Source organism: Labeo rohita, chromosome 15 (assembly GCF_022985175.1).
Source record: "Labeo rohita strain BAU-BD-2019 chromosome 15, IGBB_LRoh.1.0, whole genome shotgun sequence".
Classification (NCBI taxonomy): Eukaryota; Metazoa; Chordata; class Actinopteri; order Cypriniformes; family Cyprinidae; genus Labeo; species Labeo rohita.
In genome coordinates, this window is record NC_066883.1 from 19,562,590 (window position 1) to 19,589,123 (window position 26,534).

Here is a 26,534-nt window from a genome sequence, read left to right on the forward strand (position 1 = left end):
TGCCATCATCTATCAACTATCCCCAACCCTACAGCCCAAGACATACTGCATGATTTTCGGCTGTCCCAGATGAAAGAATGGCATGAAACAATCGTGGTGATTTCGGTGATCGTGGCTTCTAATCAGTGGTCTTATGTTGTACAGTGAGAGAGGTTCAAAGACAGCCATTGCCATGGTCTTGTGACCAAAGACAGTCTACGAAGAGAGAGAGCTCGTGAATTACCTCTCTGGTTCTTTGCGTCTATTAAAAGTGACCGGCAGCAGCGTCTCTATTAATAGTGACACTTTAAGTTCATTTTCTTAAGGAACAGCGCTGTTGTTACCTCCCTTGTGAAAAATGTCATGTAGTTTTTAAGTTCTTAATCGTTTGAAAACTGTATGTGTGTGCATCTGTAAGTTAAGGGAGAGTGAAAGCAATAGAGTATGTGCTTTCCGTACATAATAAATGTAAATAATCTGTCCTTTTTGTCCTATTGTTTACTGTATTTATTTGCTTGGCCAGTGTCATTGTGGGTTTTGGTTATTTTGCTGTTTTAGGGTGTAGGACCTTTGAAATAACTGAAATCATGTGGCGAAGTGATATAGACATGTAATGCGGTCAAGAGTTGTCTGGAACTATATTCGCCTTGCACTTTCCTGAAAATAATGCACACCTTTAGACCGTTCATCAGCCAATCAGATTCAAGCATTCAACGCCCCGTAGTATAGACCTTTGTCCTGGTCAAGGCTAGAAGGGATACAGCTGTGGCTACTGGGCATGCGCACATCAGTCTAACGTTATTTTTGTCACACTGTACAACAATAATACTGTTGTATTATAGGGCTACGTTTAGGGTTGGGGTAGGTGTAGACGTTAATAAATCAACAATCTAATAGGTAGAAAAATTAATTTCATTGTTAGTTTCTGGTCGGAGCTGTATTCCTTCTAGCCACAACCCTTTTTCCAGAGTAAACGATGAGCGCCACCATTACGAATTCTAACTTCCGATTGGATGCTCTTCTGTTCCGGTCTCCATAGGAACCCATTCAAATACCGCCTATCTGTTTTTAATGTAGATAACGTCGGTAGCTTCATGTCATTTACATATTCATTAAACTTTGAGGAGTGAGGCACTGACAAATGACCGTCATTGCGACATTGCAAAGTGATGGCGCTATGGAGCCATGTGCTTTTTAAAAACATTTTAATAGGTTTAACATTAGATTATCAACTCAGAATATATGCTAATTTGACTAGAAACACTGGACACTGGAAATGCAAAGCTTTCTTCAGGTTAAAAGTCAGACTGACCCCGCTTCGCATCATACCCAACAACACCCCTTTGCGGTTATAAATTCACTGTAAACCACGGCTTCCTGGGGCTTATTGATTTATTTACCACTAGCGCATGCTGATGATGTTTTACTCTTTTATAGGTACATGCGTCGTAACATACAAGTCATTAGGTGTCCTCATCGTACAGTCTACATGCATGTCGTACCCAAGTTTATTAGTTTATTATCCATGTCGCACAGTGTGATTTGCAATGATCTTATAGGATTGCTAAAATCGTGCAGTCTGTAGAAGGCTTACAAGAGACAACACCAGATCTTGTAGACATAGTTTTATTTCAAGTGATATTCGACAAGCAATCATCAAATCAACATATAAAAACATCTGCACCACTTCTTGTCAAGCTTATGCCATGGCGCTGTAAAATAAATACTTCTCAAGAGGAAATAATACAGACATAATATGCAAAATCCAAACCAGACGAAAACAAAACGACCGATCAAATGCCACAGAGGAGGAACATAAAAAGGGTCCATAAAACGTCAACGTACAGCCCCGAAACTCATCGCCAAAAAGTGTTGTAGAAAACGTCTGAAGTACCTTGTAAAATACAGAATCTTAGCAAAAAATGTCTTTTTTTTCACTTTTCCAGGTTTTCTTAAAATCATTGCAAAATATTAGCTGGTATCGTAGCGAGATTAAATGTGAAGAAGAATGTGCTTTTGCATTTTTTTCTTATTAGTATTCACATATAATATATAGTAAGTATCAACAAAGTCCTCCACTGGTCTGTATGGAGCAATGGCAGCCATATTGCACAAGGCTCATCTTCCTCAGGCACATGGAAGAACTCTCTTCTCGTTCACATGCTGCTCTAACAGGCACGGGTAACCATGGCTACCGGCGCCGCTCGAATAGGACGCCCTCGCACTCGACGCGCTTACGGGCGGCCGTCGCGAGTGCCCGCACCTTTCTATTCATCATCTGCCAGAGTAAGACAAAGAACAGAAAGAATCAACTCAGCATGTGAGTCCAGAGTTCACATTCGAAATCACCCTCCGTTTATGACACAAACAGGTTGCTCACATTTATGTTTTTTTCACATATTAAAAAAATTTGGTTCCTTTCGCTCGTCCATCCGCCGCAACGCAACAAGCCCTCACACGCTGGTTAAGAATACAGGTTACAGTACAAAAAAAAACAACAAAAACAAACTGGTCCGCATCGTAGATCCTCACAGATTGAATGTAAACAACCTCTCGCATGGCTTTCGATCCGAAAAATTCGTCGTTTCCATCGTACAGTAACAAAAAAGCTTTAGCACCTCGGGAATCGGTCCTAATGTTAAAAAACAAGTACTACAATGCACCGAACAAGTCTGAAAACCGCTAGAGCGAGTTAAGCTACATTTAGTTCACAGCCGTTGTTGTTGTTAGTTTACATAAAACGAGTTCAAGTTCTGTTGAGTTTTCTTTCGTGAGGACCGATGCCGGGCGAAAGCGAGTAAAAAAAAATCAGCAATCTTCAAAGAACCAAAGTCTCAAAGTGCAAAGCTTCCGATTAGCCTTTCACAGTCCGCTTCGATTGTTTACTTGACATCTGTGAGAGAAAAAACATAAATCGTGCTTGAAAAATAACATTTAAATTAAATGTTCTAGGCACTACTGAATGTCCAAAGGCGTTGCTGTAGTTTGAGGAAGAGAGTGTTAGAAAGCAAATCCAAAAAGTGATGACTTTGCGAAAACACTTCTACGTGGGTCCCAGTCGAGAAACCGGACAGACGAGCTCTTTCAGTAGAGTTTCTGACAGGAAACAGGGTCGTACGTCAAGACAGATCGTCACTCGAACAGCCTCAGGCCATGATTTTTTGCGGGATCTCTATGGAAGCTTTGAGGAAGATGGAGTTGTCACGGATGTAGTTCCTCTTCTTGATCTCCTCGTGCGAGATGAACTTGGGGTAGCCGAAACCCAGCGTGCTCTCGTCCAGCGAGTTCCGGCTGCTGCACGGTTTCTGGAAGTTTTTCCAGTTGGGATCGGGGTTGAAGGTCTCCGTGATATGCTGAGGTTTGGACAGCGACGGGTCGCTCTGGTCCAGAATGGAGAAGGTCACCTTGTAGGAGAAGGGCCATTCCAGCAGGTTGTCGTACTCGCCGGGCAGTACGCGGATGTAGATGGACAGGTGCGAGCCTTCGCCGCTGCCGTTGCCGTTCAGGAAGGCCGACACCTGGAGCTTGTAGCCGTAGCGGTGCGTGTAGAAGGGCGGGCTGAAGAACTCGTGGTTGTTGCGCAGTTTGGCCTCCTGCAGCTTGCGTGAGTAGTCGGTGAGTTTCCAGATGAGAACGCCGTCGTGGCTCACCGACAGCTCCTCCATTTCACGTCGCAGCTCCATGATCTCCTGCCGCTGCCGTCCCACCAGATTACACATCATGGTCAGGTGGGACTTTGTGCTCTCTTCCAGGTGTCGTCCAATTGCCATCTTTGGGCACTGAAAATCAGAGAAGCATAGTGTCAATTTGCTTGCGGTTTTTTATCTACATGAGACTATTAGCATATAACTATAGACCTTGATCTTCATTATAGACATTATATTTAATTTGGCACAAATCAATGCATTAATAATTCAATGTATCAGTGTAATAAAACAACAAAATCAATGTAAATAAATATATATTTTTTTTAAACAGACAAATAGACTTTTTAAAGTCATGTTAAAAAGACGTACTGTAGGTAATTATTATATAAATTGATAAATATGTCTTAAAAGCAACATTCTTTTTTTCTCTGTTTTTAAACAAACTATTTTAAATATGCTTGTTTATTTGTCAGTTTGCACTTGTGAGTGATTATTTACTGTTATTATTTTACTGCTACATTTACCTTCATTGTTCAATGTATTGTGAAAAAGAAAAAATGTAAATAAAGAAATAAGTCACTTTTTAAACTCATAAATAAACAATTTAAAAAATTATTTAATTTCTATCAAATAATAGAAGTCAAAAGTAACAAATAAATTGATAAATTATTTTTAAATGCAACATGTACAACTACAAAACAGTTACAAATGACATTTTCTGTTTTTAATAAACATTTGTTTTTTTGGCAATTTGAAGTGATTAATTATGTACTGTTATTATTTTACTGCTACATTAATGAAAAATAAAACTGTAAATAAAAAAATAAATAAATTACTTTTCAAATTGATAAATAAACAGACATATTTAAAATAATGCATTATTATTATTATTATTATTATTATTATTATTAATAAACGATTCATTATTATTATTCTGTCAAATAATAAAATGTAGTAATAAAATAAAGACTGATGAATTATTTACTGTTTATTTTACTGCTACATTTTCAATGAATTAATAAAATGTAAATAAAAAATAAATCACTTTTTAAATTAATAAACAGGCATATTTAAAATTATTTAATTTCTGTCAAATAATAAAATGTAGTCAAATGTGACTAATAAATGTATAAATTATTTTTAAATGCAACATTTAAAAATATAAAACATTTAAAATTAATTTTTTCTGTTTTTAAAAAAAACATTTTAAATATGTATGTTTATTTGTCAGTTTGAAGAGTGATTATTTACTGTTAATATTTTTTTGCTACATTTAACTACATTGTTCAATGTATTAATAAAAAATAAAAATATAAATAAATAAATCACTTTAAAAATCGATAAGCAGGCATATTTAAAATAACTATTTATTTACTGTCAAATAATAAAATGTTGTCAAATGTAACTAATAAATGTATACATTATTTTTAAATGCAACATTTAAAAATATAAAATATTTACAAAACTTTCTGATTAATAAAATAAACAGTTTATTTGTTGATTATTTGTCAATTTGAAAAGGGATTCTTTAATGTTTTTCCATTTTTATAATTTTTTAATTATTTTACTGATTAACAGAATTTTAAACATGAATTATGTAAACAGTTGTACTACGTCTATTTGTCAGTGATTTTTAAAATTATCTTACTGTTACATTTGCTTAAATATTTCAATGCATTAGTTAAAAAATAAAAATGTAAATAAATCAATTAAGTATTTTTTTTTAACATGATAAATTAAACAAATGTTTTAAATGTTGATTTATTTGTTCATTTAAAAATGACTTATTTGCATTTTTAAATGATAAATTAATAATTTCTTTTACTTTTAAGTAGCACTGCTATTCCTCCACACTCTCAGGTCTAACTACTGCAAGTAAAGACATGAGACTGGAAACATGACACATAAAGTTGTTGACAGTGCCGCCTGCAAAATGCATAAAACATAAAATTTCCCCAAACTCCCTTGATCTCAAAAACTAGCAAAGATGAAATCTCACAGCAGACACCCCATCCTTAAAAAGGGTCTTTTACTATAAGCTTCAAAGAAATTTCTTCCTGACACAAACACAGTTTTTACAGGTGTAGAGGAAGGAAAACTGCATTGGGCAGCAGAGGAATTGAGTGAAGTTATAGCACAGGACTCACTCTGTGTTTGCAGCCGGCCTCCTTAAAGGGGCAGAGGACCAGCGCGCTGCCACAGCTCTCCTTCACGTGGTTGGCCAGATCCTCACGTGCGATGTTCGGGGTGCCGCACTGATTAGGACACTGCACGGGAAAGCGAGGGCAGTGGTACTGATGGTTCTGAGGGATGAAAGGCAAAAGAGTCAGCATTGACGTGAATCTGTAGGTTGCGCTGTGATTTCTTGAGCAATAACAGCTTGAGCACTGAGGCGTGACAACTAAAATATGCATGGATTCATGAAATCATCATGAGATCATCTATAAGAGCCGCTGCGCTCGTGTTCTTGTGGCTCAACTGCTGGAGCGTGACACTAGCAACATCAAAGTCAGGGCTTCGGCTCCCAGGAAACAAATACTGATAAATATTGAGGCTTTGGATTAAAGCGTAGGTCAAATATTAGTCACGAAGTAGGAAATGACGCACCAGAATCATACAAATCCTCCTCTGTATGTGGACATTAAACCAGTTTTTCTGTTTTCTAAAACCTTCGGGTACCTACGGAGGCAGTGGTATCAAAGGTGTTTACAACATAAAGGATGCTCTAAAAGGCAGGCCACTTAATTATGCCGCCTCCTAAGATCCCTCATTTTAACCAAATTGTGAGGCATTGTGTGTATCCATAGAAATGCATTGTAGAATTATTACAAGTTAATTATTACTAAACAAATGAATAATTATTAACAAAAATACACAAATTGTTAATGTGATACTGAAAAGTTCCAACAAATTTAGTTCAGTGTTGAGTCTGCACGATTTTGGGAAAGAAAATATCATTTTCGGAATTACGTGTCGAAATTTTCTGATAAAAAATGTGAATGTGAAAATTTGATTTAAGTAATAATAATAAAAAACTTCAGGTTCGGTTTGCTGTTTGTAGAGCTTTTTGAATTTTGTGATAATATATATGTATCAAAATGACTAAAATAATAAATATTACAATAGTTTTGAATAAATTCATTTAATATTTTTGTTTAGTTACAATAAAAAATGATAATAGTAATAATTATTATTTTGTTGTTGTTATGATTTTATTGTTACTAAAATATTAAACATTTATTGATTAAACTTTAACAATAATCGTTAATAATAAACTAATTTATTATTAAAATATCTGTAATAGATTAAATATAAAAATATTTTGTAAAATAATCTAGTAATGATTTCATTTTACAGTAAAACTATAAATTACTATACTAATAATTACTCTGCATTTTCAAATGTTCAGCCATTGAGCTTTCATTTTGTAAAAAACAAGCACATAAAATAATAAAGTAGAATAAAAAATAAACAAAACTAAAATAAATAATAAAATAAAACAAAAAGCAAATGCAAAGAATTCATGCGGTGCAACAAATATTTTTGTTTAGTTAAAATAAAATATATATAAAATAATAAATGTTGTTGTTATTAATGATTTTATTGTTACTACAAATATTAAACTAATTTATTACTAAAATAAAATAATATTTTAATAATAACAGTTTATAATACTCTAATTTAATATATATATATATATATATATATATATATATATAATAGTTTAATGTTAAATATAATATTTAAGAAAAATAATAGTTTCATTTTACAGTAAAACTAAAAATTACATTATTAAAATGTATGGCTTTATTTCTGCATTTTCAAATGTTCAACCACTAAGCTTTCATTTTTTTTAAAAAACAAAAACAAAAAAACAAATAAATAACTTTCTTAAAGCAGGTCCAAAGAGTTCATGTGAAGCATGACAATAATAATAATAATAATAATAATAATGTTATTATTTATGATTTTATTGTTACTAAAATATGAAATTTATTTATTACTAAAATAAAATAATATTTTAATAATAATAGTTTTATAACTTTATAACTAATTTATTACTAGGTTAATGTAAAATATAAAAATATTTAAGAAAAATAATCTAGTATTAATTTAATTTTAAACTAAAGCTAGAAATTACAATACTAATATTTATAGCTTCATTTCTGCATTTTCAAATATTAAACCACTGAGCTTTCATTTTGTCAAAAATAAACAAACAAACAAACAAATAAAATAATAGACAAAATACAAAAAATACAAAAAAAAAAATAATAATACAATATATTAAAAAAAAAAAAAAAAGGCGGAGCAACATTTACTGTGAACCGAGCCACTCTTAAGATACTGAAAACCGATCATGAGCTGCGCACGTGTAAATGAACACAGTGCCAAGCTCGACTCTGAAACATGCTTTCTATACATTTAATTAAATTGCAACCTTCGAGATTTAAAAATCACACTAAGGCACACAGAGATATGGTTTCATTTTGATTAATCTCACTGCCTATTTAGTGTAATTTAGTTCAAAATATTAGCATGCTATGAATTGTATGCTATCAATCTGTTAGCTTAGCGGCATGCTAACATCAGAATCCACTGAAATCACTTACAAGTCTAGTCTCTCTTGCAGAGAGCTTTAAATGAGTCACTTACAAGGTTCAATGACAGATGTAGCGAGGCAGCGCACTAGGTTTTGGAACAGAGCGTTTGTGTGCATGAGCCAGGCCGCTGAATCTCACAGTGTTTTCAGCATGTATATACCTCTATGTGTGTGAACGCAGGTGTTAAAAAAAGAAGCTAGTCCAGCCCAAGCTGTGGTTGGCACCAAACCCAGAATCTACTATGAAAGCCAGCGTTTATGTAGTCACCGGCCCACTGCCATCCCACCCTGTGCAGCCTCAAAACCCCTTTAATTCACCACTGAGCGGCTACTGTTCCATTCACACCCGCTGCTGGACGGGCACAGAAAGATCAACAAACAAACACTATTAGCATCCATTTTTCTGTCGTACAGATGCAAGGCCACAGCTGAAAGCCCTTCACAGTGCTGAATGATTTGTTGTGTCGTGTCGCTCACCTGGATGGTGTCGTAGACGAACTCCTTCCCACAGTACTTGCAGGGCTGCGTGCGTTTGGGGCATTCTGTCATGGTGTGCTGGGATAATAGTCTCCTCATCATTCTTGCGCCACACTTGTTCTCACAGTACACGCTCTCCTGCGGACAGATGCCCTGGTGGTTCTGAGAGAAAAGGAGATGTCAGAGTAAGAAAAGAAACTAGATTTGCATTTCCTAAAGATAACAGCGGCTACTTGAGGGTGAGTAATTGATGACAGAATTTTCATTTTTGTGTCAACTATCCCTTTAAAGTCTGTGACCATCAGTTCTGACTGTCCAAAATCTGGCAACAAGCATCGACTCGCCCAGAGTGCAAATTAGGGCAAACGTCATATACCGTATTCCAGCCTTAATTAGAATGTTTGTGTTACATCATATCTGCCTTGCAAGCACTTTCATGACGCAAAAACACCACTTATAAAGCAGTAAATAGCAAATAAAATGGTTATTTAATTATAGACTGCAACAATTTAGTGCAATTTTGCAGCCTGCCCTCAAAACACAAAAGAAAGATTCCCATAAAATGCAATAAAAGGGCTTAATAGTCTCTTTTATACATTGTGAGGTTTTCTTTAGTATTAGTTTGTATTGTAAAAATAGGAGTGCCACTATATTAGCAACCAACCGCAGCTTCTTGTGCTACTACGAGATCAAGCTGCCAATATGCTAATAACAATTTCACACATTTCAGAATTACACCACGTGGAGAAGCACACAAGCCTCTTTCTTTGTCTAGAAATGCTTGTTATAGAGCACACACAGGCAGTGATCAAATAATATGTCTTTGCTAATACACTAATGCATCCAAAAAGCTAATATACCAAACAATAGAGCGATGCAGGTTCACTCAATAAAACAGGTAATGGACTGATATGGTGCCCCAATTTTGAACTTCCAAAATGCAGTTTAAATGTGGCTTCAGGCGATCCCAAATGCGGTTGTAAATGATTCCAGCCGAGGAAGAAGGGTCTTATCTAGCGAAACAATCGGTTATTTTCATTTTAAAAAATACAATTTAAACACTTTTTATTCTCAAACGCTCATCCTGCCTTGCTCTCCCTGAACTCTGTGTATTCTGACTCAAGACAGTTAGGGTATTTCGAAAAACTCCAATCGTATTTTCTCCCTCAACTTCAAAAATCATTTAAAAATCATCCTACATCGCTGCCGAAGTACCGACCCAGTCTTTGCAAAGAGAACATGCAAAGAAGATCAAACACCCTTAACAAAAAAGGTAAAACGGCGATATAGGACGATTTTGAAGTTGAGGGAGAACATGAAATGGGAGTTTTTCGACATACCCTAACTGTCATGAACCGGAAAAACACAGAGTTCAGGCAGAGTGAGACAAGACGAGCGTTTGACATTAAAAAGTATATAAATTGTATTATTTTTATGAAAATAACGATTGTTACGCTAGATAAGACCCTTTTTTTTTTGTCTGGGATTGTTTACAACTGCATTTGGGATCGTTTGAAGCCGCATTTAAACTGCATTTTGTAAGTTCAAAATCGGGACACCATACCAGTTCATTTATATGGAGAAAAATCCTGAAATGTTTTCCTCAAAAAACGATTTCATTACGACTGAGGAAAGAAAGGCATGAACATCTTGGATGACAAGGTGGTGAGTACATTATATATGAATCCTTTAAATACACCATAAGTGTAAGAAGAGTATATGCATTTTGATAGCCTGGTTTATGAAAACCGTAAGTCGGATTAGTTAGAAAAGATATAGCACACCAGGTCAGACCAGTTTGAAGGTCTGACCCAAGTTTGGTGATTGTAGCGTTAAAGCTCTAGGAAGGGGTAGTGTTTAAATTTTGGCTCATGAGAGGAAGAAACACAAGAAGCTTGAAGCTTAAAATGTAGATGAGTTATGTTGGCTTTCTCAAACATGTCTCAGATTTGATTTGACCGCAGTACCTCGTAGGCCTCTCCTGTGAACTCGCTCCCGCAGAACTCACACTTGACCTTGCGTTTGGGACAGTCGTGCTGCAGGTGCTCGGGCAGGTCTCTGCGCGTCAGCTTGACGGAGCAGCGGTTGGGACAGGGAATCACATTGAAGGCGCAAGTCGAGAAGTGGCTCTGGAAAAGAAACAGACAAGTATGCTTTGTAGTGTATATTTACAGTGACAGAGTTTTCATTTTTAGGCCAAATATACCTAGTTCACCCAAAACAGTTGCTGGTACCCACTGACCTCCATAGTGTTTTTTTCTCTTCATACTATGGAAGTCAATGGCTACTGTCAATTAGTCGATGTTGGGATACTACTATTTTTTGAAAGAATCGAAAAATATAAAACGTGAAAAGCATTATTACCTGTAGCTGTTTCATCTGGCCGGTCCAGCGGCAGCCCTCTTCACTGTGAATACAGCGGATGGGCAGTGCCAGTATCTGCTGCTCCAGCTCAGGGTCAGGATAGATCTATAACACACCATTACACCAAGGACACATTAATCAACGTTGTCTCCTCTCTTCAAACACACTCATATATTAACCACTCAAGGACAGGACAGAGGCCTGGATTTAAACGCTCACTTATTAACTCAGACACAGCATAGGCCTGTGGCTTCTCCCACGCTAAAAGGGGATTGTCTGTTGATATAATTACAGCAAACGTCACGTCAGACATAAGGATGGGCGTGAGTACTTGAGTGCTCGGAAATGACAGCACTAAATGACCATTAAACTGCACACCAAAATGTTTAAATGTTCACATCAAAATGTTAAAATGCATCATTTTCAGTGATATCTTGTGATTCTGACAGAGAGTTTGAGTCAATACTGACACTCGTCAATAATAAGGTTCCAAATGCACATATTTTTATGCAGAATTTGGGATATCACACAGAAATTCTGCACAGAAACCAAAATGCAAAAGATTAATAAAAAAAATTCATTGCAGTAGATACATCTTCATCTGTACTTCTATTTTGTGCCAATTTTCCTAGAAGTGTATTTTTTTTAACTTAGGATGGAAACGTATTTTATTTTATTTTGCATTATTTTGTGTCAATTCAGACACTTGCCAATAATAATGTTTCAAATACACTTTTTTTTTTTTTTTGCAGATTTTGAGATATCACAGAAATTCTGCACAGAAACCAAAATGCAAAGTAATAATAATAATAATAATACAATCATTGTCGTTGATACATTTTACTTTACTTTAAACAAATTTTTATTTTTATTTTGTGCCAATTTTCCTAGAAGTGTATTTTTTAACTTGGGATGGAAAACTGATTTATTTGCATTTTCCCCATAAAATAAAGTCACAACCAGTGATTTTAAACCAGTGACACTTAATAATAACAGATATTATATATACAATACAGATATTTTTGTGCAGGTTTTAGGATATCACACAGAAAATGCTAAATAATAAGTACACATTTTCTCACCCACATTTTCATATGTACTTCAAACAGATTTTTATTTCTATTTTATGCCAAATTCTTTTTTTGCATAAATTAAAATCAAAACCAGTTTTTGTGGTTTTGGGCTAAATACACATTTTTATGCAGATTTTGGGATATCACATAGAAATTCTGTACAAAAACGCAAAAAAAAAAAAAAAAAAAATTATATATATATATATATGTATAAATAAAATACTACTAATAATAAAATTACATTGCAGTAAATACATTTTTATCTGTACTTTAAACAGATTTTTATTTCTATTTTGTGCCAGAGAAGAAGTTTTTTTTTTTCCTAGAAGTGTATTTTTAACTGGGGATATTTAGACTTTTCACTTTTATTTTTGGAATAAATTAAAATCAAAACCAGTTTTTGTGATTTTGGCAAAACACTTTTTTTTTTTTTTTTTTGCAGATTTTGGGATTCCACATAGAAATTCTGCATGCTAATGCTAATAATAATTAATAATAATAATAATAATAATAATAATTTTTTATTTTCATTTTGTGCCATTTTTTGTGCATAAAATCACAACCAGTTTTGGTGATTTTGACAAAATTTCAGTATAGACACCTGCTAATAATTAGGTTCAAAATATAAATATTTATATTCTTTTTCTATGCAGATTTTAGGATATGACATTCTGCACAGAAACTAAAATGCAAAATAATAATAATAGTAATAATATTTCTTTGAGGCAGATACATTTGGTGGGGGAAATTCACAAATAATGAATTGTTTCAATTGCTTTAGCACCTGATTCAGTAATAAAAATTCTTCAAATTAGATAATGATGCAAACACAGCCACAAAAACTGTGATGAATGTAGTTTTCGCAATGCAATTCCTAGTATGTCTGGTCTAAGTGCTAGACTGGAATCCACATACCTGAATTATCTCTAAAAACACCTGGTTATAATGCACTTTTGCATCAGTTGATCATAATTTGATGAACTACTACAGCTATAATCCACATAATTTATACAGAAAGCATCTGACATATGTAAACTGACCAAAAGTAATAAAAATTAGTTTAAATGTTTTCAAGTTTAAAATGCAGTAAATCACAGTCAGTTGCATGCTAATGATTTTATATTATTATATTATTAAAAAACGTAAAAAACACTGCTGCACAATCAAATTAAATTGCACAGTAATGGACGACCTCAACCAGAGCCCCGTGAGACGAGCGCGTACACGTGCGTCTGTGTTTGTACGTTAGATCCAGAGGCTATTGCAACTTCCCTTCATCCATAAAGTCGATAAAGGATGAGACGCTCCTCCATCCAATCAGCCCAAATCCCCTGCCAGCAGGATTTACATACACACACAGATCTGCAGCGTAACGACAGCACTGCAGACGCAGCCCTTCGCCACCCATGTAGTCCCATATGGAGCCGTCTCCCCCCCCCCGCCTCACCCTCCCAGCCACACACACACACATTCATTTTCATTGACAGATTTTCTGGCACACCAAGATAAACTCTCCCAACTGTGCCATCCTGCCGTACACACGACGGCTGAGAATTCACAGAAGATTTGTAGATAAAAAAAACAACGAATTATATAAAGAACTAAAAATACACCAAAAATGGTTGGTTGCTACTTTGAAACTATAGATTTGACAGAGGTGTATCAGAGACCAGAGACGTGGGGTGAACCCCACCTCAAACAAGCAAAGACAGGTACTGAACAGCAGCCGTGCAGAGGTGGATGGGTAATCTGTGGGCGGCCGTCAGGTTTTTAAAAATGACTGTTTGTGCAATAATTGTGTGCGTTCAGGCCTCATGAGCATCAGACGCTCTTGCGGCACTCCAGGCTTTCCAGGATGAGTAGAGTTATCCCGCCGACTTCATGCAAATCACAGCTTCAACGGATTAGTGCGCTAAAGCTCTTTCCAACACAGAACAGGTTTAACTTTGTGCATGTGCTCTTACAGAAGCCTGTCAAACACACCGCAGGAGAAGATGACTCAGATGTTACAGCGGGTTTTTAAAGAGAACAGTAATAGGGAAATTTGGGTAAGTGTGAGATGAATTTATGCCACTGATTTGACTGTAAAATCACTCTTGTTAAATTAAAGGTACGCTCATCATCTTCTGAGCACTCGGAGGTTTCATAAGCTCACTCTCTAGGGCACCGCATGAGAAAAATTACTCTTTAATGAACGCCGACACTTATGGCGTATTTCCCAGCTCAACCTGATTAATTAACTAAAGAGCACGATGAAAAATTAGCCAATACTTTAATTAAAGATTTGGTGAAATTCTTTCTTTAATGTGGCATGGTGCAGATTAGCTGAAGCGCAGAGTATAATTGCCTAACTGAAATATTTTGCGAGGAGGAGGAGGAGGAGGCGGCTACTGTATTAATATGAAGAGATTAACCCTTAATCACTTTTAAACTCTCTTTTATAAACGCAACACATTTTGGCCATACTTCAGTGAGTTTCAACCAGGTATGTGCGTGTGTACAAAACAGAACACCTATCACAAATTAGAAATGCAAAACAAGGATTTGTAAAGAAAAATGTTGCACGATTTCAATATAAGCTTAGAGGAGATTGGTTTTCCTTTGCTGTAAAGACTAGCATACAGTGTTCATTTCGTTGATGAATAATTTTCGTCAACGACATTTTTTCACCAACAAAAACGAGACGATAACAAAACTAAAACTCGTTTAGAATGACCAAAACTATGACGAAAATCTATTGACGTTTTCATCAACGAATAAAAAATAAAACGAAAATGTTAAGGAGGGATGATTTGGGAAGAGATTCATTCAGAACGAAACTGCTGCGTAGTTAGGAGGATAGATGTACTATATCATATCTATCTGGCAGGACATAAGCTAGCATACATTTGCTGCATGTCTCATAAAACATTCAAAAATGTCAATATCTGGGAGTAAGAGAAGAGCAGACATGGATAAATTTAAACTGACGATGCAAAAGAGTTTTCTGAGCGCAGACACTGACGCAGCGCCTCTCACACAACGCATGAGTACTCGTTCGCATCTTATGAAAGGAGGAATACACACAAAATTATATTGAATTGTCCGTTTTGACAAGTAGTCACGTTAACACACTAGGTTATGTCTTGGGTGAACGTTAACAGTTGGGAGAATATCGGACGTGTTTCAGTGCATTGCATCCAGGGTTGCCAGGTCTTCACAAGAAAACTCACTCAACTGCTACTCAAAACTAGCCCAAAACTAGCCCATTTCGAGGGGGTCCCCCATTTAAAAAAAAATAAAAAAATTCACAGTAAGGGTTGTAAAATACACTTTTTTTTTTTTTTGTCAGGCAGTGTTGCCAAATCAGCGGTTCTCCTGTGGGCTACTTTAACACTGCTGCTGCACGTGTTAAAGTTTTTTTGATGTCAGCGACCCCAATAATGTCATATTTAGCCCTTAGAATGCAAATTTACCAGGGGAACCTCACCAAAAAAAAATGTATTTTACTCCCCTGAATGCGATTTTTACCATGGGACCCCCACGAAATGCGATTGGGATAGTTTTGGGCTCGTTTTGAGTAGCAGTTGGGCAGGTTTTGTTGTTAAACTCTGGCAACCCTGTTGTCGGGGTTCCCCTTTGAAATTTGCATTCCAAGGGCTAAATATGACGTTACTGGGGTTGCTTAAACCCGAGGACATCAAAAACAACCCACGGCAACAGTGTTAAAGTAGCCCAATTCGCCGGGAAAACTACGGACTTGGCAACACTGATTGCATCTGTACATTCGGTTTTAAAGGGACAGCAGCCTAATTTAGTTGCCATTCTCTGTGGCATATGTTTGCTTGAAGAAATGAAGAATGTGGTAAACAAGATGTTATAAAGAATGCATAATTAGCCTATATAACCATTTGTATTTTATTGAAGATCATGTTCTTGTTTCTTTATGAGAAGTGATTTCATTTAATTTTAATATAAAGGCATGTTGCATGTCACAGCAGTTAAATCTGTGTATATCATGATAAAACCTTAATATCAAACCTATACAATGAGTTTGGTAATTCTAGAGAAATGCTTAATAAATGCATTACACTGTAACTAAACCAATTAGATTTTAGACGACTATATCTACTGTAGATTTAGTCGACAAAAATTTTAAAAACCGTTCAGACGACTAATATATGACTAAAACTAAATGGCATTTTAGTCAAAAGACTATGACTAAAACTAGATCAAAATTTGCTGTCAAAATTAACAGTGCTAGCATATTCTCACCAGAGCTTACACTACACCTACGTCATCTGCTGAAACGCTACTCTCTTGTGAATGCACATACAAGTTAGCGGAAGCTAGTGATTACAGTTTTAAATATGGATATTTTTCTTACACAAGCACATCAATTCACTTCAGAAAGCCTTTATTTACCCCTGGAGCAGTGTGGAGTATTTTTATGATGGATGGATGCACTTTATTGGACTTCAAAATCTCAACAGCCATTCATTGCCATTATAAAGAAATAAATTTTGCCCAAACAACTTTATTTATATATTCATAAATGTTCCATTTAGTGGTGCAGAAAGAGCACACTGCCGCATTAAAGCAGCATCAAATATATTCTGTCATATTCCAAACTAATCTATGTGGCATCTCTGTCTCTTTCTTCCTTCCTTCCTTTAGACATTCCCAGGAAAATGAGTGGCCTGTGGTAGTTCATTAGTGTGATTACTCTGGTGGTTTGAGAAGCGTGGACGCAGGCCGAGCGCCCGGGGCAGTCAGTGACTCACAAACATAGCCTGCTATTGTTGACACATTAGCATTTCGTTCACTCTCTCAGAGCTACTCAGAAAAAGTTGTACGGTGAATAAAGGCCTCTGTAACTCCACTCTATGCTACAGGGATGTAAATGACTGTGGGAGATTGATCTGTAATCTGGTTTAGAGCAGAATGGATGAGAGATTAGTGCGGAGTGCATTACTACCTTGGCGTAATCCAGTGGGAGCTGGTCCTCCGGGCACTTGAAGACCCCCTCACTGCAAGCAGAAAAAAAAGGGAAAGATGTATTTTCAACTTTAACTAGCAGTACACAACAAATCAGATAAATAATGGATTCAGTTCGAGGTTGTTATAAACAGCAGTTTCAGTGTAAAAGCATCTGAAAATAAATTGCAAGAGGAAACAAGATTTTCTAAAGAAAACATAAGTGGTGAGACCAGTCGTCAAAATAAAAATTTTTAACATTTTTTTTTAAATACATGTGTATACTATGGAAGCCTGTTTTCCGCCACTAAATAAAAAATTAGAAAAGGTAAGTGCATACATTATATAGATATTAACTTGCAATTGCAAGTTATAAAGTCAGAGTTGTGGGACGTAAATTAGCAATTGCAAGAAAAAAAAAAAAACGTAGAAACCCAGAATTGACTTTTTTCTCAAAACTGCGAGTTTGTATCTCTAAATTTAGACTTCTGTTAAAATTGAGTTATTCACATATTCTTATTCTGTGACAACTTTGCAAGTTTATTTCAGTTCTCAGTAGTGTGTGATGGAAACTAAGAATTACGAGTTATAAAGTCAGAATTGTGGGATATAAACTCAGAATTGAATTTTTTTCTCGCAATTGCGAGTTTGTATCTCACAATTCTGACTTTTTTTTGTGTTGTGTGATATAAACTTTAAAATTCCAAGTAAGAGTCAAAATTGCGGGATATAAACTCACAAATGCAAGAAAAAAACTCTGAAACCCCGAATTAACTTTTTTCAGAATTGCGTGATGGAAACTCACAATTGCGAGTTATAAAGTCAGAATTACAGGACATAAACTCGCAATTGCGAGAGCAAAACTCAAACTCAAACTCAGAACTGAATCTTTTCCTTGTAATTGCGAGTTTGTATCTCACAATTCAGATTTTTTTTCTCAGAATTGACTCTTCTTTCTCAGAATTGAGAGTTTATATCTTGCAATTCTGACTTTTTTTCTCAGACTCACGTGATATAACTTCACAGTTGCGAGTTATAAAGTCAGAAATGAGGTATATAAACTCACATTTGCAAGAAAAAAAACTCAGAAACCCAAAACTCAAAATTTTCTCAAAATTGTGAATTTGTATCTCGCAATTTTGACTTTTTTTAGATTTTTTCTCACAACTCAGAATTTTGTGATATAAACGTACAATTCCGAGTTATAAAGTCGGAATTTACTTTTATTTCTCAGAATTGCCGGTTTGTATCTCACATTTCTGAGTTTTCTTCTTAGACTTACATGATTTAAATTCACAATTGTAAGTTCTAAAGTCAGAATTGTGGGAAATAAACAACTGCAAAAGCAACTGCAAAAAAAAAAAAAAAAAAAAAAAAAAAAAAAAAAAAAAAAAAAAAGTGATATTTTCTTAGAATTGTGAGTTTGTATCTCGCAATTCTGACTTTTTTTTTCTCTGAGAATTGCATGATATAAACTCCCAGTTGTGAGTTCTAAAGTTAGAATTGTGGGATATAAACTCACAATTGCAAAAACAAAACAAAACCAAAATTTAGAAACCCAGAAGTGACATTTTCTCAGAACTGTGAGTCTGTATCTTGCAATTTTGATAAAAACTCCCAGTTGCGAGAAAAAACGTAGAAACTAAGAACTGACTTTTTTCCTCTTTTTTTTCTGTGAGTCTGTATCTCACAATTCTGACTTATTTTCTAGCAATTGTGAGTGTATATCATGCAATTCTGACTCAGAATTGCATAATATAAAGTTACAATTATAGTTATAAAGTCAGAATTGTGGGATTTAAACTCAGAATTGCAATTTTTTCCTCGTAGTTGTGAGTTTATCTCGCAATTCAGATTTTTTTTTCTCAGAACTGTGTGATATTTACAATTTCTAACTCACAATTGACTTTTTTCTAGCAATTACAAGTTCGTATCTCACAATTTATTCAGAATTGTAAGACAAAAACTTGCAGTTGAAAGTTATAATGTCCAGTTCTGAGTGGGAAAAAAGACTTACATTACATTTATTTGAACAAGTTAAATCAATGGGACAAAATAGGAGCACTATTCATGTCTGTGGGACAAATGGCACATGATGATTTACTCACTCAGGTCTAATGCTCAGGATTAGTGGTTTGTTAAGTATGCGCACCAGTAGTAGTGAGTCACGCCTTAGCAAGCACCACTAAACATTGACTTTCTGTCTGACTGGAGGAGTGCCCTAATCTGGGCTCTTTGCCCTTTTTTTACTAGGATGAAGGTTAATTATGTACCCTTGTTGTGAACTTCTTACAACACTGCCGTAAGGAGCTGAGAGAAAGACGCTGTGGTGGGACATAAAGGAGAAAAAAAGAAGACATGAGATTTATCCCGGCTGTGAGGCGACCAGCTGAGAGGGGCGTCGTGCCTCATTAGCGGGGCCCCTCTGGCAGCATAGGCCGTCCAGAACACTGATGTCACCATGAAATATTCACATGGTAAATAATGGAAGTGACTGCAGATCACGCTGACGGCCGTAGGGGGAGGTGTGTGAGTGTGTGTCATTGTGTCCTACTGTACAGTGCTGTTATTTACATAAGAAGAATCCAAAAAGACCATCTGTGGACGCGTCCCAAGAGATGTGTTAATACGGCCCCTCTACTGCCTACAGAGGCCATTAAACTGTACTTACGAATGTGACACTACAGTGTGTGCCACATAAGCACTGTATTATTTATATACAGTGTGAAACATTCAGCATAGAAACAATTTTCACTTAGAAACTGATTTTCACAGAACACATTGAAAACTGGTAACACATTGAAAACTGCATTCTTGCTAAATGTACTTCAGTTATCTTTCTTTTAAATTTGCTACTTGAAAAATCATTTTACAGTGTGCAAAATAATATTCTTACTCAGATTTGTCTTGTCTTTGTCTTGTTTTCCAGTACAAATATCTGAATTTTCTTAAATCAATATATATATTTACCTGAAAAACAAAATTACTTAAGATATTAGGATTAAAAACATAAATAAATAAATAAAAATTAAGTGAGTTTATGCCTAAAACAAGAAAAAAATCTCTGCTAATAAGGTAAAAAAAATCTACTTAATTCAAAGGAAAAACAGTACATTTTCATACATTTTTCAGAAAACAAAATTAAATATGTAATGTCATTTTTCTTTCCAACTACAAATGCACCTTGATTTTTAAAATGTATTTGTAATGGAAAAAAGGACAAAATTACTATTATTATAAAGAAAATCATTTTTAAGTGTACTAATTATTAATATTAGAAATAATAATTTATTTAATATTATACATTTTGTGAAGTTTTAGCAATTTTATGTGCATTTGTCATTTGTATTAGTTTTTTATATTTATATTTAGCTTTAGTTTATGCATATTTTAGTTTTAATAATTTTAGTAATAAACTAAATTATAAATTTAGTTTAATTTTAGTAATTTTAGTAGTAAACTAAAATTTTACATTTAAAAATTCCAATAATAAATTATATTTTAAAAAAAGAAAAATAAGAAAACAAAAAAATTGTAAGTTAAATAAATAATAAATACATTTAATATTTACTTTCTTCATGTGTTTATATTATTTTCACCTTAAGTTTTTCATATATATATGTATATATATTTTTTCATATATAATTTTTCATCTAGTGTATATAATGTATGTATATTTTAGTTTTATTAATTTAAATTAAAAAATGTAATTAATTTAAAAATGTTTTTAATTTAAACTAAAAAATATAAATAATAAATAATATTAAAAAAAATAATAATAATAATAATAAATAATAAATATTTTAATACTTTATATATAAGTTTACGTTTTTTTTATCCAGTGTGCATGTATATGTATATATATGTATATTTCAGCTTAATTTCAAGTAATTACTTATGATTTATATGATGATAACGTCTCGATTATGCATGTAACCCTTGTTCCCTAAAGGAGGGAACGGAGACGTTACGTCGACTGACGTTAGGGGTCTCACTTGGGACCCTAATGTCAGTCGACATAACGTCAAATGTGACTGAATGATAGCGAACCACTAATTTTTAATAGTTAACCATGCCACATGCAATAAGGGAATTTATTTAAAGGTAAAAGTGCACGGCGAGTTGAAGTTGAGTTGAGTCTTTATAGTGAAAAAAATACATTTTCCTGTGTCACGAGACCTTGTGACAGGCAAAACAACTCAATAATAAATTGTTTTCTGACTTTTAAACAAATAAGGCCACAATGTCTCCATTGATGGTTTCCCTAATGTAAAGGGAATGACAAGTCACATGACATGGACTGTCCCGAGTCTATTCGGAGACCAGATGGAAAGGGCTTTAACGCCTGAGGTGACGGCAGCCACATCCATTAAGGTCAGTGTGTCAGTAGGGTGCAATTAATAAATCAGGCTTTAACGAAAAAGTTAATCAATTGCCCACCAGAGGCAGGCCTACTAACGCAAATGCACGCCGGACTATATTTCTAGACCATCAATGTGGTTCCACTGGGGCTGTTCAGCTTTTGAGATGCGCTCTGATTTACAACCGAGAACCGCCTCCTGACTGATGAACAAATATGAGACAGAGAGGTGGGGAAGGTACACTGGAAACTCTCATTTCTTAGCATGTAAATAAATGGCTTGTCAGACTGATTCTTTCCAGACAGCAAGAGAAAACCGGCAGCTATACATTCATCTGCCGAACGCCTCTAATTCGGACTGACTCTGAGGCACTGACTCATTTGTTGAGACTCATTGTTATGCTTCAGCGCTGTATTAGCATTAGCGTAAGAAAGACAACATCAGCAAATGCATTTCATCTTCAGTGCTAAGGCAAGTATAAAAGAAACACTTCAAAACCCTTGATGCCTGGCCCTTTCTCTACACTTTGAAAGCCTCGCATGAGGGAACCTCTTACATTTTTTCTCTTAACTTTACGAGAGTGCTGATCTGACAGATTTGAGTTAAAGTGATAGTTCACTCAAACATCAAAAGTCTCTCATCTTGTAGTCACCCTAACGTTGCTCCAAACCATCACTTAAACATCAAATCTTATTCATGTAAGCACACATTCAGTAAAATTTTCAGTAAAAAACTGCCTATCTTTACATTTAAATCTGCTCCGCACACAAAAAATAAGTCTAACCCTAACGCTAACCTTAACTCATATTTAGGGCTGTCAAAGTTACTGTGTTAAGATATTGTTTAACACAATATTTTAAAATATTTAACAACTGTAATAATATCATTGGTTCATTCTGCTTTCTAAATACAGCTCTAGTTTTAAACATTAAAAAAGAAATACAAATATACATACAGTTATACATAAACAACAATTAGATTTATATTTTTAACAAAATACGCAGAGTTTAACTTACTTCATACTGTTTTATATATAAATAAATAAATATATAAATATATATATATATATATATATATATATAAATCAAAATTATTTACATTTACAATCTTTCCAAAGATTTAGATTTCAAACAAATGCTGTTTTTTTTACCTTCTATTAAGAATCCTGAAAACATTGATAATAATAATACATTTCTCTTGAGAAGCAAATCAGCATATACAACATATACATATTTTAGATATATATTTTTATATATATTATTTCTTTATATATATTTATAAGTTTGTGGTCGGTAATTAATTAATTTTTTAAAGAAATGTATTCTTACCAAAGACTTCTATTTCAAATAAAAGCTTAAAATAAAATTTCAATATGATAATAATAATAATAATAATCAGCATATTAGAATGATTTCTAAAAGATCATGTGACACTGAAGACTGGAGTAATGATGCTGAAAATTCAGAGAAATTAATTACATTTTAAAATATATTAAAATTTTACATTGTACTAATATTTTGTTTTTATTATACTTTTCATCTAAGAAATGCAACCTCTTTCAAAAATCAAACCTTCAAACCTTTATTATATAATACACTATAATACAATATGGCAGTCACAATATCTTTTTAAGGTATCTGACTGCCTCACTCCAAATCACAAGCGAGCAATGGGTGCAAATAAGTGAAAGCTCAGTTCCTCCAGCACGCAGGCCGGCGTGACAGATGCTCTACTAGAAAGACGACCAATTGAGATGAAGACCCATGTGTTGTAACAGCAGGACAGACGAGAGTGCCTGCAGGCTAATTATATATTCACGTCTGTCCCCCTTCACCTAACACAGAGCCACAGCCCTCTGATCTCTCTTGAACATCATCTTCCACTTCCTGTGGGCACATGAGGGTCAGATATGTAGCATTAACACAGCTGATTCTGATTTTCAATGAATTTTGATTGCCTCCAAAGCTCCTTACAATTCTCTGCCGTGGCCCCCCGGGTCAAATTAGTGACCCGTCCGTTTGCAAAGTGATATAGATGAGGACAGGCGTCACAACACTGCACTCACACCTTCTACATCGCCTTTGACAGGCAGGCCACCGGGAAGTGACCAATCACTGTAGAGAAAGCTCAACAAAGGAAACCTTGGAAGCACTGAGAGCGAATCTAAATGGCTTCTTTATGAAGCAACATCTCTCTCTTTCTTTCGCAGAATTGTATGGAGGTGTACAGTCATCGATTTAACAGACATGAATAGTAAGTGCACTTGAGGACGGTCGAAGGCAGCTAAATGCATCTCTGCCCTTGAAAAGTGCACTGTATGTTCATTTGGATAAAGGGAACCATAATTGTGACATCTCAGATCTTACAAAAGACTTCTGTTGCTCATTTACTATTAACCTTCCTATGCATCCCAATTCAACCTCACAGTCAAAAAAAAAAAAACTGACTTAGAATAGTTTTGTTGTTATATTTCACCGATTTTATTGTATGCTGTTTCCCACAATTGCAACTTTCTAACATTTGTGACCCTGGACCACAAAACCAGTCTTAAGTCGCTGGGGTTTATTTGTAGCAATAGCCAAAAATACATTGTATGGGTCAAAATGATTGATTTTTCTTTTATGCCAAAAATCATTGGGAAATTAAGTACAGATCATGTTCCATGAAGATATTTAGTAAAATTCCAACTGTAAATATACGAAAACTTAATTTTTGATTAGTAATATACATTGTTAATAACTTTATTTGGACAACTTTAAAGGCGATTTTCTCAATATTTTGATTTTTTTGCACCCTTAGATTCCAGATTTTTTACAACTGCAACTTCATTTCTTGTAATTGTCTCACTATTCCTTGTAATTATCTCACAAATGTATGAAAACCTCATACCTCACCAATGTGACTGTATATCTTTGTCTGTTTCTGTGAATTTATTATCTTCACTTCATTTTTCCACATAATTTTTTTCATAATTGTCAAATTATTTCTTGTCAGATTAGATCTCTATTTTTTGTAAAGGTGACTTTATTTTTGTAAGCAATGCTTTATATTTCACAATGTGGCTATTTCCTGTAATTCCAACTTTATTTCTCATAGTTTTCACCATATTTTTTACATCCGCAACTTTATTTCCTGTAATTGTCGCTTTAGTTCTAACAATTGCAACTTTATTTCTTGTAACTGTCAATTTATACTTCACAACTGACTTTATTTCTTGTAATTGTGGTTTTATATCTCACAATGTAACTTTATACCTCACAGATGCAACTTTTGTAACCATTTCTTGTAACTGAAAATGTATTTCTCCTTGTTTTCATGTAATTTCTCACAATCGACGGTTTAAATCGTACAACTGAAACTTTGTTTCTCGTAACTGTCTTAAGATTTATTGTAATTATCTCACAAAGTGATTTCATACCTCAAAGATGCAATTGTATCTCATAATTTCAGCCTTCATACATTTGCAACTAAAAATTACATTTCTTGTAATTCTAAACATAGTTTTTATCTTATTTCTCAAATTTTTGACAATTTTCTTATAATTGCAAATATACTTCCCATAATCATGACTTCATTTCTTGTAATGTTATATCTCACAACTTCGACTCAAATTTGTCTATTTCTCATAACTGTGAATTTATCATCATTTTCACTTTGTTTTTAACATATTTTTTTCAAAATTGTCACTTTATATCTTGTAATTGTCAGTTTAGAGCTCATAACTGCAATTTTATTTCTTGTAAAAGTGACTTTATTTTTTCATAACCAATGCTTTATATTTGCAATTACAAGAAATAGTTGCAAATTTGAGATAAACATTGTGAGATAATTACAAGAAATTGTGAGAAAATGTGGCACAATGTGGCTATATCTTACAGATCACAACTGCGATTATTTTTTGTTATTCCAAATTTATTTCTTATTGTTTTTACCTTATTTCTCATATTTGTGACTATTTCTTGTAACTGTGACTATTTCTTGTAATTAACATTTTAGATCTAACAATTGCAACTTTATTTGTTACTGTGACATTATACTTTACAACTGACTTTATTTCTTGTAACTGTCTCACAATTTCTTGTAATTATCTCAAAATGTAACTTAATACCTCACAGATGCGATAATATATATCATAATTGCAACTTTCTTACATTTGCAACTATTCCTTGTAATTGTAAAGTTTTTATCATATTTCTCAAATGTGTGACTATTTCTTGTAATTGCAACATTTTTCCCTCATAGTTTTCAGCTTATTTCTCATATTTGCAACTATTTCTTGTAATTTCTTAGATCTCACAATTGCTACTTTATTTCTTGTAACTGTGAATTTTTACCTCACAATTGCGATTTCCTGTAATTGTGGCTTTATATCTCACAATGCAACTTTATTTATTATTCTAAACTTGTAGTTTGGGCCTAATGGTCAGCATCCATCCCTGCTCTCTCTCTTCCCAGTTATCTTCTCCTCACTCTTTCCTTTTCTATTAACAAAGTAAGAAAACTACAAGTGCAGCTAAGTTTCTGGCTTGACATTTAGGATGAACGATAGCATATCATCTCACCCACCCACCTGACTGTGTAGATCACAGACCTCCGCAGGCGGGCTCAGGTCAGCACAACACTGTGACTGTTGTTAGATTGTGAGGGCTTGACCATCATAAATCTAGCATGTCTGTTCGTTTCAAACACTGCAGGAGCTGAGCACTTAACACCAGCACTTAACTGTTACTCATTCACTGCTGCCTACCCTTTCTCTCAGTGTCCCAGGCATGATTTACAATAGCCAAGTCAAATAATCTTGACCTTGATACAAAACATTGCAGAGATGCTTTAACTGATGCAAAGCCTGTGCATGAAGAAGCTGAATCGACTGTAAATTTATGATGACGCACTCAGAGGAAGTGTGTGGTGGTCTCTGGAACGACTCTGAAATCGCAATGACGACCTGTCAAAATTCTGTGCTGCTATGTGACACAAGCAGCATCTCGGGTCACATGGCCTCACACTTACGCAAAACCTGTTTTTTCCACACTTCTCTCATCACTCCCTCTCCGCTGACATTGGTGAGACAAGC

At 34.5% G+C, this 26,534-nt stretch overlaps 1 protein-coding gene across 2 annotated transcripts in view; it reads right to left on the reverse strand.

Annotated features, from left to right (window-relative positions):
* Positions 1–1,807: 1,807 nt before the first annotated feature.
* traf4a (tnf receptor-associated factor 4a) overlaps positions 1,808–26,534 on the reverse strand; it is a 48,921-nt gene continuing 24,194 nt past the window's right edge. Inside the window, exons 2-8 of one of the 2 annotated variants that reach the window (XR_007829213.1) lie at positions 17,101–17,152; positions 11,071–11,175; positions 10,674–10,835; positions 8,707–8,868; positions 5,774–5,929; positions 2,360–3,758; positions 1,808–2,257 (exon numbers count right to left, since the gene is read on the reverse strand). Coding sequence is in view for 1 of the 2 variants with exons in the window: in XM_051129633.1 (XP_050985590.1) it covers positions 3,126–3,758; positions 5,774–5,929; positions 8,707–8,868; positions 10,674–10,835; positions 11,071–11,175; positions 17,101–17,152 (1,270 nt within the window). In the remaining variant the exon portion in view is untranslated. Of the gene's footprint in view, positions 3,759–5,773; positions 5,930–8,706; positions 8,869–10,673; positions 10,836–11,070; positions 11,176–17,100; positions 17,153–26,534 lie in introns of both variants that reach the window. The other variant, XM_051129633.1, reaches the window with a different exon arrangement.